The following is a 15,392-nucleotide window of genomic DNA, read 5'->3' as shown; positions in this document are numbered from 1 at the left end:
ACGATCACGTGATTATTATCCTACATACAGTCATTAAAAAAATTTTTTTAATGTTTATTTATTTTTGAGAGTGAGAGAGACAGAGCATGAGTGGGAGAGGGGCAGACAGGGAGGGAGACACAGAATCCAAAGCAGGTTCCAGGCTCCGAGCTGTGAGCACAGAGCCTGACACAGGGCTCAAACTCATGGACCGTGAGATCATGTCCTGAGCCCAAGTCAGCCGCCCAACCGACTGAGCCACCCAGGTGCCCCTACGGTCATTTTTGTATTAAAATAAATTAGTTTGTTTATGTAAATATTTAAAATATACCAAAATTACAATAATCCTGCTTTGGATTCCAGTCATTTTTAATATATAAAGAACTTCAAAAAATGGATGAGACCAGGATCTCTTTAAATCTTTAAGAGATCCTGGATTCAAAGACTATTCCTGCATTCAGAGTTTATGGTTAGGTGTTACCTGTTATAATGGAGCCCTAGACAAGGCCAATGGAAGCATAGAAATCATACCCAAGTTTTCAGGGGGTAGTTAGAAAAGATTTCAGAAAGGAGGTCATAAGAGTAGATGCTTAGAGGAGGAGTAGAAATATTCTTGTAGGTCAAGGGAAGGATTTGAGTCAGAACCATATGTATACAGTTCCTCATTATTCGGCCATTGGAAACAGGGAAATTTTGCCATTTGCAACATGGATGCCTGTGGGCATTATGTTAAGTGAAATAAGTCAGAGGAAGACAAATACCATATGATCTCATTTATATGCAAAATCTAAACAAAACAAAACAAAAAAAAAACAAGCTCTTAGGTACAGAGAACAGATTGGTGGTTGTCAGAGGGAGGGGAAGGTTGCCTGGTGGGAGAAATGGGTGAAGGGAGTCAAAAGGTACAAACTTTCAGTTATAAAAGAAATAAGTCACAAGGATGTAATGTATAGCACAGCAACTATAGTTAATACTATATTGCATATTCAGGGGTGCCTGAGTGGTTCAGCAGGTTAAGTGTCAGACTCTTGATTTCAGTTTAGGTCATAATCTCATGATTAGATTGAGCCCTGTGTCAGGCTCTGTGCTGACAGTACAGAGCCTGCTTGGGATTCTCTCTCTCCCTCTCTCTCTGCCCCTCCACCACTCATGCTTTCTCTCAAAATAAATAAACTTAAAAAAATACTATATTGCATATTCAAAAGTTGCTAAGAGAGTAAATCTTCAAAATCCTCATCACAAGAAAAAACCTTTTTTTTTTTTTTAATGTTTATTGTTGAGAGAGTGAGGCAGGTGCACATATGCAGGCAGGTGTTGGGGAGGGGCAGAGACAGAGAGAGAGAGAGAGGGAAACCAAGAATCTGAAGGAGGCTCTGTGCTGTCAGTGCAGAGCCCAATGTGGGGCTTAAACCCACAAACTGTGAGATCATGACCTGAGCCAAAGTCAGACACTCAACTGACTGAGCCACCTAGGCACCCCAAGAAAAACATTTTTTGTAACTATGTATTGTGTATGTGTATGTATGTTAACTAGACTTATTGTGGTGGTCATTTGCAATTTATACCAATATTGAATCATTATGTTGTACACCTGAAACTAATATAAATGTTGTGTGTCAATTATACCTCAGTTAAAAAAATGTGGCTTTCAAGAGCCACTCAATGGTAGGGGCGCCTGGGTGGTTCAAATGGTTAAGCATCCAACTTCAGCTCAGGTCATGATCTCACAATTTGTGAGTTTGAGGCTCACACAGGTCTCTCAGCTGTCAGCACAGGGCCAGCTTCATGTCCTCTGTTTCCCCCCCCCACCCCCCACCCCTCCACCTCTCCTACTCATCACCATGCATGTGCTCTCTCTCTCTCTCTCATAAATAAAATGTTAAAAAAAAAAAAGAACCGTTCAATAGTATACCTTCATATTATACTTGTCTTTATTTTTTAGATTCTCCACAGTGAGCATATTCACCTATATTAGAAAAAAAGACAAAATATATTTCAGAAAATATTTTTAAGTAAAATAAGATTTTGCTTTAAGTTTCAAAAGCAAAATGTCACAGTACCTTTCATTTCATCTTTCTCCATAAAAATATATTTAAGCTTAAATATTTTCTAGGTTTAAAGCATTAGTAATGCAGCTAGTAGATTTCTTTAGAACTATTCTCCACAATCCTTTAATCTTGAATGAGAGATTTATAATCCTAACCTCTAAAGGGAGAAAATCCAATGTGGAAATGATATGTCCCAAATAACACTCTTCGACAGTGGCAGTATTCGCCTTCAATTCTTGGATCTTGTACATGGGCCCTCCCCCTGCACCCTCCAAAAAAAAGTCTTTACATTGATTCACTCTGAGAACCACTGATTATTAAGAGGCTGAGATTAGAGTGTGGATCTAACGCTAGTTCCACTCAAAGTGTGGTCAATGGGTCGGCATAATGAGCTTTATCTGGAATGTATTAGAAAGGCAAATTACTTGGGCTCTAAACTAGACTTACTGAATCAGAGTTTCAAGGGTGATCTAGGTTATTTTTATGCACCTGAAGTAAAGCACATGACTAGAGGAAATTAGGCAGACTAAGGGTACTCAAAGGGAAGGAAAGGCAGAGCTCTCCAATGTTCAACATATATATTTTTAAAGCATATACATAAAAAAATTTTTTTTAAGTTCATTTATTTATTGAGGGGGGGGGTGCGGGGAGAGAGAATCCTAAGCAGGCTCCGTGCTGTGAGTGCAGAGCCTGACATGGGGCTTGAACTCACAAACCACAAGATCATGACTTGAGCTAAAATCAAGAGTCAGAAGCCTAACCAACTGAATCACTCAGGCACCCCTAAAGCATGTACACTATTATAAAATAATCTAAAATCAAAAATTTTTTATATACTATAAACCAGAAAGTATGGCTAGAAAACATTTTCTTGGCTTTGGGCTTGAAAGGGTAAACAAATTAGCACAGGTCTTAGATTAAAGGGCAACAGGGATCTAATTCATTCCTGGTTCCAAGCAGCTTGTTAAATTAAGGCTATTGGTTTCACATAGGAATTTATATGTATACAGAACACATTTTGGTTATATTTCTCTCATATCATGATTGGCTACTGGTGGGTGGTCAACTGAAGATGATGGGATCTCAAACTCAACCATTTATTTGAATCTTTAACTACTTTGGAGTCAGGACTCAGCAGAATCGTCTTTATCAGTGGTTTTCAAACTGTGGTTTACAGAGCTCCCTCAGGGGACTGTGAAAGGGAGGTGAAGGGAACGGAGAGGAAAGGAGGGAAAGAGAATGACCAGGTTAGACTCTACTTCCCCCAACTCCTTGCCTTCAACGAAAACAGCTCAGATTTTACCTTTTTTTTTTTTTTTTTAAGATTTTATCTTTTTGTATCCACTTTCTTGTGGAATATACTTGAACAAAGAACTCCCTTCTTTAAAAAGTTTGAGATTCTCTATTCTTTACTACAGACCTTCACAAGCCAATACAGAGCCACAGCTGTCTTTTGTTCTCATGAGGTCAATGATCTTTGTTAACTATCTTTTACTACCACTTGTTACTAGAAAGGACTCACAAATGCATAATGAGGCAGGTGGTTCTGCTTCCAGGCCTCCCTTCTCCAATCATTATCATTAGGGATGAATAAACTAATGATATTGTAGGTTGCTGTGTTGGATGTCAAGCAAAGCACATCACATAAATCAGCCAATAAACTGAAATAAACATTACATTATCTAAGAAGTTAACTATAGCTGTAAGTATAAAGTAAAGAGAATAATATTTTAAAGAAGTAGAATAGCTCTTATACAACCAAGTAAAATAAATCCTTCTAAGGAGTCACCCTGAAAGACTTCATTCATTCCAGTAGTGCTCCTATTAAAAATATTTCTAGAACTCTTCTTTTGGAACTGCAGAAAACCAATCTAGCCAATTCACAAAACTATCACTGTTTTAAGCCACTGTGTTGTATTAAAAAAAATTTTTTTTTATTAGAGAGAGAGAGAAAAAGAGAGAGAGAGAGAATGCATGAGCAAGCAGCGGGGGAGAGGGGCAGAGTGGGAGAGAATCTTTTTACTGAGTGTGGAGCCCGATGTGGAACTCAATCCCACAACCCTGGGATCATGACCTGAGTCAAAATCAAGAGTTGGATGCTCAATTGACTGAGCCACCCATGCACCCTTAAGCCACTAAGTTTTGGGGTGGTTTGGTATTTAGTAATATATAAGTAGGACAGAAATGTTTATATCATTATGCTTTGGGGGATATTTAAGGGAAATGATTAGCTTTACAGAAAACTCTAGCTATGCAAAATGCTCAGAGAAGAGGTTGGTCTAGATAAAGTTTGGCTGTATCCTTAAATAAGTAGAATACAACACTTTAAAAAACAAGAAAATAGGGGCACATGGGTGGCTCAGTTGGTTAAGCGTCTAGCATTGGCTCAGGTCATGATCTCACAGTTCCTCGGTTGGATCCCTGCATAGGGCTCTCCGTGCTGACAGCTCAGAGCCTGGAGCCTGCATCAGATTCTGTGTGTGTGTGTCTCTCTCTGTCCCCAACCCCCACCCCCACTCACGCTCTGTCTCTCTCTCTCTCTCAAAAATGAATAAACATTAAAAAATAATAATATAAAATTAAAAAATAAAAAATAGGGGTACCTGGGTGGCTCAGTCGGTTAAGCATCTGACTTTGGCTCAGGTCATGGTCTCGTGGTCAGTGAGTTTGAGCCCCATGTCAGGCTCTGTGCTGACAGCTCAGAGCCTGGAATCTGCTTTGGATTCCATCTTCCTCTCTCTCTGCCCCTCCCCAGCTTACGCTCTGTGTCTCTCAAAAGTGAAAATTTTTTTCTTTTAAATGAAAAATAAAAAACAAGAAAATAATATTTTGTAAGAGAAATCCATGATGAATGGGATCAGCAGTAGGTCCCCAACTTTCTCTTTTTGAGTTTTGGCTTTTTTCCTTAGGGTCACCTGAACTCTGTCTATTCTGACTTTAGGAATACTCTGTTTTCCTTTTTTCCTTCACCTAAGCATGGATAAACATAACTTCCCATTTTTCCCTGAGTATATTAAATATAAGGCTATATTTTCTTTTTTAAAAGAATGTACAATAAAAGAAAGAAGTACAAAAGTATAAAAACAGATAAACAAGTTAAATATAGCTTTTAAGATACTAAGATAAGCAAGTTAAGTATAGACTTTGGATCCTAAGATAACTAAAGTCTAGCCAGAGGTTGGCTGGCCAAGTTTTTCTCTCTACCCTGTTATCAATCCATCGTCCTTGACTATAGGACCTCACACAAAACAAAAACACAGCAGATATTTCAAAGCTCAGTGTCTTATCTTCCTGAAGATAAAAGACTATCCTATTAAACCAAGAATTCTAGAGAACAGAGGATTTCTTTTTGAAGTATCTAAACTAATTTTTAAGGGTGCCTGGGTGGCTCAGTCGGTTAAGCGTCAGACTTCAGCTCAGGTCATGATCTCAACAGTCTGAGTTCGAGCCCTGCATCGGGCTCTGTGCTGACAGTTCAGAGCCTGGAGCCTGCTTCAGATTCTGTGTGTGTCTCTCTCTCTGCCCCTCCCCTGCTCATGCTCTCTCTGTCTCAAAAATAAATAAAAACATCAAAAAATATTTTAAACTAATTTTTAAAAAATTTCAGGTATTTTGATAAAACTCTTTTAAAATGTACTTTTTACTTATACACTTTTGTTTTACATATAGTATACAGGTTACAAATTAACTTTTTCTTTTTTTAAAACTTTTTCTTGATGATTCACTATGAACACTAATCAATACACTAGGCTAAAATACAGCATTGTTCTCTGTGTCTATTAAGGATTTGCATACCAAATCATCAAACCCATTTTTATTCAATAGGCAAGAAAAAGAAATAAAAGGCATCTGAGTCTCTGTTTGCAGATGACATGATCTTACAAGCAGAAAACCCTAAAGAATCCTTCCCAAAACTGTTAGAGTTAATAAATGAATCTGGCAAAGTTGCAGGACACAAAATCAACACCTAAAAATCTGCTGTGTTTCTATACACGAGCGAAGAACAATAAGAAAACAATTCCATTTACAATAACATCAAAAAGCATAAAATACTTAGGAATAAGCTTAATCAAGGAGGTAAAAGACTTGTACACTAAAAACTATAAATCACTGCAAGAAGAAATTAAAGAAGACACAAATAAGTGGAAAGATATCCTGTGTTCATGGATTGCAAGACTTAATATAGTTGAGGTATCAAAACTCGTAGTAGGTGACAACATAGACATTATGCTAAGTGAAATAAGCTAAGCATAAAAAGAAAAACATTACCTGATTTCACTCACATGAGATACTTACAATAGTCAAATTAGTGAATCAAAGAGTGGAATGGTGGTTGCCAGGGGCTGGGGGAGAGGGAAATGGGGAGTTGTTCAATGGGTATAAAGTTTCAGTAAAGCAAGATGAATAAATTCTAGACATCTGCTGTACTACAATGTACCTATAGTCAACAATAGGGGCACCTGGCTGGCTCAGTCCGTGGAGCATGTGACTCTTGATCTCGGGGTTGTAAGTTCAAGCCGCATGTTGGGTGTAGAGATAACTTAAAAATAAAATCTTAAAAAAAAAAAACAAACCAATGTATTGTTAAATGTTCTTCCACATTAATAGTAAACCAAAGATAATAATAAACAAAATACTATCCAAAGCACTCTGCAGATTCAATGCAGTCATTTTCAAAATGCTAACAATATTTTTTCCAGAAATAGAAAAATCCATCCTAAAATTCATATGGAATCTGAAGGGATCCTGAATAGCAAAACAATCTTGAAAAAGAAGAATAAATTTGGGAGTCTCACATTTCCTAATTCTGAAACTTACTACAAAACTATGGTAATCAAAAGAGTGTGGTACTGGCATAAATACAGACATACAGACCTATGGAAGAGAACAGCAAGCCCAGAAATAAACTCTGGCATACCTGGTCAAATGATTTTTGACAAGAATGCCAAGACTATTCAATGGAGAAAAGACGGTCTTTTCAATAAATGGTTTTGGGAAAATTGATATTTACATGTAAAAGAATGAGGTTGGGCTTTTGTTGTATACTATGTACAAAAATTAACTCAAAATGGGTCAAAGACTTAATCATAATACATAAAACTATAAAGAAGTTAGAAGAAAACATAGAAAGGAAACTTCATGCCAACTGAATTTGGCAATGATTTCTTGAATATCACGCCAAAAGCACAGGTGACAAAAGAAAAAACAGGTAAATTTTATTTCACCAAAATTGAAAACTTTTGGCTTTTTTTTTTTTTTAATGTATACTTATTTATTTTGAGGGGGTGAGGGGCAGAGAGAGAGGGAGAAAGAGAATTCAAAGCAGGCTCCATGCTGTCAGTGCAGAGACTGATGCGGGGCTCAATCTCATGAAATGTGAGATCATGACCTGGGCCAAAACCAAGGGTCAGTCACTCAACTGACTGAGCCACCCAGGTGCCCGCAAATTTAAAACTTTTGTGCATCAAAGGGCAATTAACAGAGCAAAAAGGCAACCCAAAGAATGGGAGAGTGAATATATTTGCTTATCATATACCTGGTAAGGGACTTCTATCCAGAATAAAGAACTCATACAACTCAACAAAGAAAGACATGTACCCAATTAAAAAATGGGCAAAGGATTTCAATAGACATTCCTCTAAAGAAAATATAAAAATGGCCAATAAGCCCAAGAAAAGATGCTCAGCATCACTAGTCATTAAAGAAATGCAAATCAAAACCATAATGAGATACCACCTCACATCCATTAGTTTGTTATTAAAAACAAAACAAAAACACAGAAAATAAGTTTTGGCAAGGATGTGGAAAAATTGGAACACTTTATATTGTGGGAATGTAAAATGGTACAGCCACTGTGGAAAACAATATGCAGGTTTCTCAAAAAAGTAAACATAAAATTACCACATAATCCAGCAATTCCATTTTTGGGTATACACACAAAAGAATTAAAAGCAGGAACTCAAACATATCTGTACATCCATGTTCACAGCAGCATTAGTTACAATAGCTAAAAGGTGGAAGCAACTCAAGTGTCCATTAACAAATGAATGAATAAATAGGATATATCATATATACCGACAAATATTATTCAGCCTTAAAAAGGAAGGAAATTCAGATACGAGCTGCAAAATGGATGAACCCTGAAGACATTATGTTAAGTAAAATAAACTAGTCACAAATATATGATTTAACTTATATGAAGTATGAGTAGTCAAATTCATAGGGAAAGAAAGCAGAATGGTAGTTGCCAGGCTCTGGGGAAGAGGGAATGAGAGTTCTGTTTAATGGGTATGGAGTTTCAGTTTGAGAAGATGAAAACATTTTGTAGATGCATGGTGGTGATGGATGGATGACAATGTGAATATACTTAATGCCACTGAACTGTATGTATGCTTAAGAATGGTTAAAATTTCTCCAAAGAAGACATTCAGATGGCCAATAGACACACGAAAAGATGCTCAACATCACTCATCATCAGAGAAATGCACACCAAAACCACAATGAGATACCACCTCATACCTGTCAGAATGGCTAAAATCAAAACACAACAAACAACAATGGTGAGGATATGAGAAAAAGGAAGAACCCTCTTGTACTATTGGTGGGAATGCAAACTAGTACACCCACTGTGAAAAACAGTATGGCGTTTCCTCAGAAAATTAAAAACAGAACTACCCTACGATCCAGTAATTGCACTACTGGATATTTACCCAAAAAATACAAAAGCACTAATTCAAAGGGATACCTGCACCTCTATGTTTATAGCAGCATTATTTACAATAGCCAAACTATGGAAGCAGCCTAAGTGTCCATCAATAGATAAATGGATAAAGAAGATGTGGTATATGAATACAAGAGAATACTATTCAGCCATAGAAAAGAATGAAATCTTGCCATTTTCAACAACATGGACAGAGGTAGAGAGTACAATGCTAAGCAAAATAAGTCAGAGAAAGACAAATACCATATGATCTCACTCATTTTTAGAAGTTATGAAACAAAACAAATGAGCAAAGGGAAAAAAAGGAGAGAAAGAGAGACAAACCAAGAAACAGACTTAACTATAGAGAACAAACTGCTGGTTACCAGAGGTGAGGTGGGTGGGGGAATAGGGAGAACAGGGTATGGGGATTAAAAAGTACACTTATCATGATGAAAATAAAATGATAAAAAAATGGTTAAAATGGTAAATTTTATGTTATATATACTTTGCCGCAATTAACAAAAAGAGTTAATGTGGTACAAGAGAGGTTATCCTATGAGTTACACTTTTTTGTTAGAATCTACTCCCCCATCCCACTCTCATTCCCACACCAGCCATCTCTTTCAGAGCCATGTTGATATCTGGCCATTCAAAATAATATGCTTATTTTGCATGACAGACTCATTTGACAGGTACTATAATATCATATGCCAATGTCTGAGTGGTTGTTTTCTGGGTAACCCAAACACTGATCAATCTCTACAGAGCCTGCCCTTACCCTAACATGCCATGAGTTGTCTCAGTCAAGAGACTTTTAATAGAGTGCTCAGTCATTGTGTATGAGTAACAGAAGAAAAGGGTGAGTTATTGTCCTAAGTGTGCAGAGAGAAAATTAGAACACATAAGCCTGCCCATGAAGTAGGGGTGCCAGATTTAGCAAATAAAAATACAGGACACGTTGTTGTTTATCTGAAATTCAAATTTAACTTGGCATCTTGTATTTTATCTGGCAACATGCTTAAGTACTGAAAGTTGAAGAGAAAATAAGTCAAATAATCCAGAGTGTTCTGGGCTCACTGAGGTCTTACTTAACAGGGAGCCTAAACAGGAAAAAGTAAAAAAAAGCTCCTTAAAATGTATTGGATACCCCTCTCCCCCACTCCAAAAATAAAAAAAGTATTGGTCTCCAGACACAATGCCTATGCTTAATCCAACTCAGAAGCCCCTCCCTGCTTTGGGTTTCTATGGTCCAAGACTTACTTTATAAAGATAGATCAGAGGATGGGAAAAAAAGAAAGTGAAAAAGGATAAATCAAAGCTAGAAATGGGTGAGAACATACTCAGCTTCCTGTTAGGCCTGGCCTCAAAAAGGGACTCAGCGTAAAAAAAAAACAGAGGAAACTGGATTGTGACCTGGCTCAACGTGGAATAGAAACAATGGTGGTAGGTGTCCTGTGGTCATAGGAGCACAGTTAACAGAATACCTGGGATAGTGGTGGGCTCTCTCTTCCTTCCCCAAAGCCATAACACTGCCTCCTAAAAAACTCGAATCACTATTTTTACTGACTAATACCCTGAGCCCCAGTTACAATAAATGCCCGTACTGGTCAGGCAAGTACTTCTCGGCTTAACAACTCCTACAGCTTCCCAGCCATTTTTCCATCACTCTGCAAAATCATCTACTTCCTCACAGAACCTAGGTCAAAACTGAGGTCTTTGAACCCTGTCTTACCTTCAGGAATCTCAATCTGTTCAGGTTATCCTCCTAAGAATCAACAAAAACAGGTTTCAGGCTGTTCTTTGAGAATGCCATCTTTAAAAGACTCACATTCTCATCTATTACTACTGACCCTGTTCACATAGTGGTAATCCCTGCCTGACTCTGGCCTACCAAGATATAAAAGGCCCATATGGCCTCATCATACTACAGTAGAATTTAGGAATCTTTGATATCTATCACACTAGGCCTGCCTGGGATGTCTACCACTACGGTCCCTGAGAAGTGTGAGTGGGCGTACCCAGGAGCTAAAGGGTAAAATCAACAAGGTCCTTCATTCCTCAACCTGTCCTGAAGCACCAGCTGACTACACTGAGTCAGCTTTAAAGGCTGTGGCTGGTCTCCAGAATTTTTCCCCAGAGGGAGTAGTTAGTCGCTAGGGCAAGAGGAGCAGGTCACTTGGGCAAAGCTCTTTCAAGTTTATCTGGGCACCTCTAAGGTACTTACCAATAAGAATTTCTGCAGCTCCCAGCCCTCATTTATATATATATATATTTGTAAATAGAACATGAGTGGAAAACAGATGATACATAGAAGGTCCTACCAGAATGAAATTAGATTCATGAATTCAAAGACTGAATATATTCAGTTTTAGGCTCCTGATATGAGCATCACAAGTAATCCCCCAGATGCTCTTCCTTTCCACCCCACCCCCCTTTCATATAACTGGAGACACCTTTCCCACCAAACCACTCTGCCTCACACCCTCTGCATTGGGCTCATTCATTCATTTATACACCCATCAAATATTTAACTGAGCTGATAACATGTGCCAGGCACTGTGCTTGGCGCTGGGGATACAAATGAATACTGTATCGTCTTTGCCTCCAGGATTGTCCCGAGCCAGCCCTGAGCACGGGATCACCGTGCCCTTCACAGCAGGTAAGTGCGGTGTCAGGGGACTGGCAAAACGTCAGGCCAAACATTTTCTAAGGTGAGAGTGACAAAAAGATCCTATTCTAGTTCAGGAAGATGACAACTTGGGAGCCAGGGGGCCAACGGGGCGGAGGGCACCGAGGACCCTCTGGGACTGGCTATGTGGAGGCCCGGGCTACAGTCCTGGGGTCGGGTGCTCGGCGGCCGAGATGCGGGGACAACGATGACAGCCGGGCGCGAGTCAGCTGAGGGGTGTCACCGAAGGGACAGTTTGAGGAGACGGTTGGGGTGGATCTGGGGTGACGCCCAAAGGGATGTTTGGTCTTTGGGGCTTGAGGCTTCAGTGGATGGTAGAGGTGAAGTGTCAGGAGGAAGGAAGGTGGGAGTGGACCGGCAGGGTGGGGATGAAGAGCCACGGAGAAGGGCTGAGGGGAAGGGCGGCGGCACAGAGAGCTTTCCCCTAAGGGATTGTTTGGAACGTGAGGGCAATGGGTCTTCCGGACCCCGCCAGCCCCCAAAGAAACGTCCCTACCTCGTTTCTCTTCTCAGCGTGATCCTACGGTGCCCGCGGCGTTGGTGGAGGCTGCGGCGCGGCCGGCGGCGTCTCGCGCCCCTCTGGGGTCGCGTTGCAGCTGGGACAGGCCGGCGTCCCCCTCCTCTCCAGACGGGTTGGTAATGTCCGGTTCCCCCTGCAGCCGCGGCGCCGATGGTCCAATCTGGGTTGCCCTCATGCCGCCCCTCCGGACGGCGCGTTGGTTCGGTCCTTCGGGCCCGCGGTGTTTGGCCCACCTCCCCCGCTTCTCGCTGTGATGGGTGCAGCGAGTCACGCGCAGAGCTTTCCCGCGAGGGGAGCGGCGAGGCTTCCGCTGTGGCCCCGCCTTCTGCGGCCCGCGCCCCGCCCCTTCGGGGCGGTGCGCGGAGAGGCGCGCCTCGAGTCTTCGGGAACCCAGGTGACCCTGGGCGTGGGCCTAATGGCTTCGAAGACAGGTGTATCTGCGCACCCACTTTCGCCTAAAGCAGCAAGTCTCAACCCTGACACCTCAGTAGACCTTCTTAGGGAAAACGGAAAATGAAAACAGAGCAACAAAACCAAGGCCTGACCTCGGCGGAGACGGCTGAATCAGGATCATTGGGATGGGAGTGTAGTGGTGGTTGGGAGGCCCCAGGCTGTGATATTTTTAAAAGTACCCCATGCGTCACCAGGTTAAGAATCTTGGTAAAACCTGGAACTGTCAAAGACTCTCTCCTTTGACCCAAACTTTAGGATCCTCTGAGTTCTCTGCTGGACTAGGCCTGACCTTGGGCTTCCCCATAGAATCCAGTTTGAACAAGAATCTTCCTAAGTCAGTTTAGTTAGAATCCCCCACCTTTGGTATCTGACCACCCTTTGTATCTTACCACCCTGGTCTGCCTTCAAGCAAGAATTCTGTTGAGACCCTTTAGCAAGAATTCCCCTTACCCCTGATGTATCCTCTTAGCAATTGCTATCTATAGTCTGAATGTTTGTGTCTCTCAAATTCACACATGGAAATATCTCCAAAGGTGATGGCTCTAGTAGGCTGGGGCCTTTGAGAAGTGGTTGCAACGTGAAGGTGGCACCCACATGAATTGAATGAGTGCTCTTATGGAAGAGGTCTCTTAGAGCTCCCTAGCCCAATCCTCTAGGTGAGGATACAAGGGGAAGTCTGCTGCCCAGAAGGGAGCCCCTCACCCAACCAAGCTGCCACTCTGATCTCTGATTTCTAGCCTCCAGAACTGTGAGAAGTAAATTTGTTGTTTATAAGCTACAGAGTCCGTGGTATTTCATTATAGCTGCCTGCACAGACTAAGACGGTAATTTTCTATCCACTGACCCCTATACTGCTACTTGGCTAGAAAATCCCCCCTGTTCTTGTTGGTGTCTGAGTTGAGCTGAATCTCTCCCCCATTTGCAAAATCCCATTTCACTGGTCCCCATACCTGTTGTGATGCCCTTTAAGGTCTGCCTTACCATCTTTAACAAGTGTCATGAATAACTTTTTTCTTTAAGAGAACTCATGCTCTTCCTGTTCCTCATGGAAGGCAGGATGTATGTGGGACATTGAGGATCCTGTTGTCTCTTCCTGACAAAGGTCAGTGGGGGATGGGGTGGGAGGTGGGCAGGTGGTCATTCAGCAAATAATATAAATTCCCTGGGTTCCATGCTTCGTGAAAGTTAGAGACTGAGACCATATGCATTCACAGGGTTGTTGGCTCACAGTCAAGGAAGCAGATAAATGTCATGCTGTGTAATGCATCCTCAGGCTTCACAGAAGTGGTGTGAACGGAGTTTTGAAGAATGAATGGTAAAGGGTGTGGGGGAATCAGCATGTCCAAAAGAACACAGGGGCAAAACAACTGATATGCTTAAGGTGTGGGGTATAATGGAGAGAGCACAGCAGATACAGTCAGGGGCTTTTGAAGAGCTTCCTATGATACACTAAAGAGTTGGGACTCATTCTGTAAACAGTGGAGAGACACTGAAGGGCTTTATGCAGTGGGAGGAATGACAAATCAAATTTGAATTTCAGAAATAAAATTCTGGGGGGGGGGGGCGGTGATGTGGAGAAGGCTAGGGAGATTGATGAAAAGTTGTATGCTTGTACAGTTAGGTGGTCCAGGGTAGAGACTTAATCCAAACTAGGCCAAACAGAATCCCTTCCCTGAGAATTTGGAATTGGGGGAGAACTATACCCTTATTCATAGTTGGACTCACAATGGAAACTGAGATCTGTGACCATCTTTTACTTGCCAAATGGCCTGAGTAGCAAAGAAAAGCAGTTTGCTGAGAAGGATCAATCTGTTTCAAAGAAAGGAGCCAAGTGTAGACACAAAGAGGTTCCTGGGGGGCTTTCCAGCAGTGTGTTCCACTTTGGAGGCTCAGCTCGACTTCTACCCTGGGTTCATGGCACATCTTTCTATCATTTCATATAGTCTCATTTTTGTCTTCAATAAACAAAGATTACTTCCTGTTATTTGTGTTATGAGCTAATTTTTGAAAAGGTAAAATCATGAGTCTTATACAAATATAAAATAAACACGTATTAAACACACTAATTAGTGAGGGAGCTAATAAGAAACTAAAACCGGTTCAGATGAGGATTTGACTTTTATAAGTGTATATTTTCTACCAGACAAAATTAATTTGCATCATCAGGAACAAGAATCGTTTGCATTGTCATGGATAGAAACATTTTGCATTATTACCAGTATTCAAACAGATTTGCACTTTCAAATTTCACTCTAGTAAGAGCATGGATATTGAGTTACAGGAAAGTAAAGAAACCAATTGAGACTCTGTAGTAATTATAATGAGAAGTGAGAGGATCTGAATTAGGGCAGTGGCTGAGGAGTTAGATAAAAGGAGATAGATTTAAGAGAGATTTAGAATATAGAATCAATAGGACTTAATGCTTAATTAAATGTGTTGTTGGGGGAGCCTGGGTGGCTCAGTCAGTTGAGGTTCCGACTCTTAATTTCTGCTCAGGTCATGATCCCAGAGTCCTGGGATGGAGCCAGGCATCAAGCTCTGAACTGAGCATGGAGCCTGCTTTTAAGATTCTCTCTCTCTCTGTCTCTCCTCTTTCTCCCTCCCTTTGCCCCTCTCCTCCCGCTGGTGCCCACTAAAATAAAAATAAGTAAATATAAATAAATAAATAAATAAATAAATAAATAAATAAATAAAATGTGTTGTTGGAGGCAGGGCGTAAAGTTGATCAAATGACTATGATGACTCCCAGGGTCCTCCAATGCTGAGTCTTCTCTAAACCTCTGAACGTATCTTGGATATGTATCTTGGAGCTAGAATTGCAGGGAAATGTTGGGGCTAAGAATTGTGCCCTTGGGGTACCTGGGTGGCACAGTCGGTTAGGCTTCCAACTCTAGATCTTGGCTCAGGTCATGATCTTGTGGTTCATGAGTTTGAGCCCTGTGTTGTGCTCTGCAACTAATGGTGTGGAGCCTGCTTGGGAGCCTGCCTCTCCTTCTCTCT

General features: G+C 40.9%; 2 protein-coding genes and 1 long non-coding RNA gene across 5 annotated transcripts in view; 1 reads left to right on the top strand and 2 right to left on the bottom strand.

The window, feature by feature from the left end:
- The window catches only part of RUSC2 (RUN and SH3 domain containing 2), a 65,814-nt gene extending 53,607 nt beyond the window's left edge, over positions 1-12,207 (bottom strand). For 2 of the 3 annotated variants that reach the window (XM_042963279.1, XM_007076510.2), the window contains exon 1: positions 11,916-12,207. The gene's annotated coding sequence lies outside the window, so the exon portion shown is untranslated. Of the gene's footprint in view, positions 1-1,891; positions 1,946-11,915 lie in introns of all 3 variants that reach the window. The other variant, XM_042963280.1, reaches the window with a different exon arrangement.
- On the top strand, positions 10,873-11,949 carry LOC102955078. Its single transcript, XR_006210294.1, has 3 exons — positions 10,873-10,946; positions 11,339-11,389; positions 11,933-11,949. It is a non-coding gene; the product is annotated as an uncharacterized LOC102955078 (long non-coding RNA).
- Positions 12,208-13,510: 1,303 nt separating the features above from the next.
- Positions 13,511-15,392, bottom strand: part of LOC102954785 (phospholipid-transporting ATPase FetA-like) — a 106,440-nt gene continuing 104,558 nt past the window's right edge. The window contains exon 29 of the mRNA XM_042965027.1: positions 13,511-14,347. Within this exon, the coding sequence (XP_042820961.1) occupies positions 14,294-14,347 (54 nt within the window). The 3' untranslated portion in view covers positions 13,511-14,293. The remainder of the gene's footprint in view (positions 14,348-15,392) is intronic.

This window comes from Panthera tigris, chromosome D4 (genome assembly GCF_018350195.1).
Source record: "Panthera tigris isolate Pti1 chromosome D4, P.tigris_Pti1_mat1.1, whole genome shotgun sequence".
Lineage (NCBI taxonomy): Eukaryota > Metazoa > Chordata > Mammalia > Carnivora > Felidae > Panthera > Panthera tigris.
Note: the sequence above shows the minus strand (reverse complement) of the source record. Positions and strands in the feature narration are given on the sequence as shown.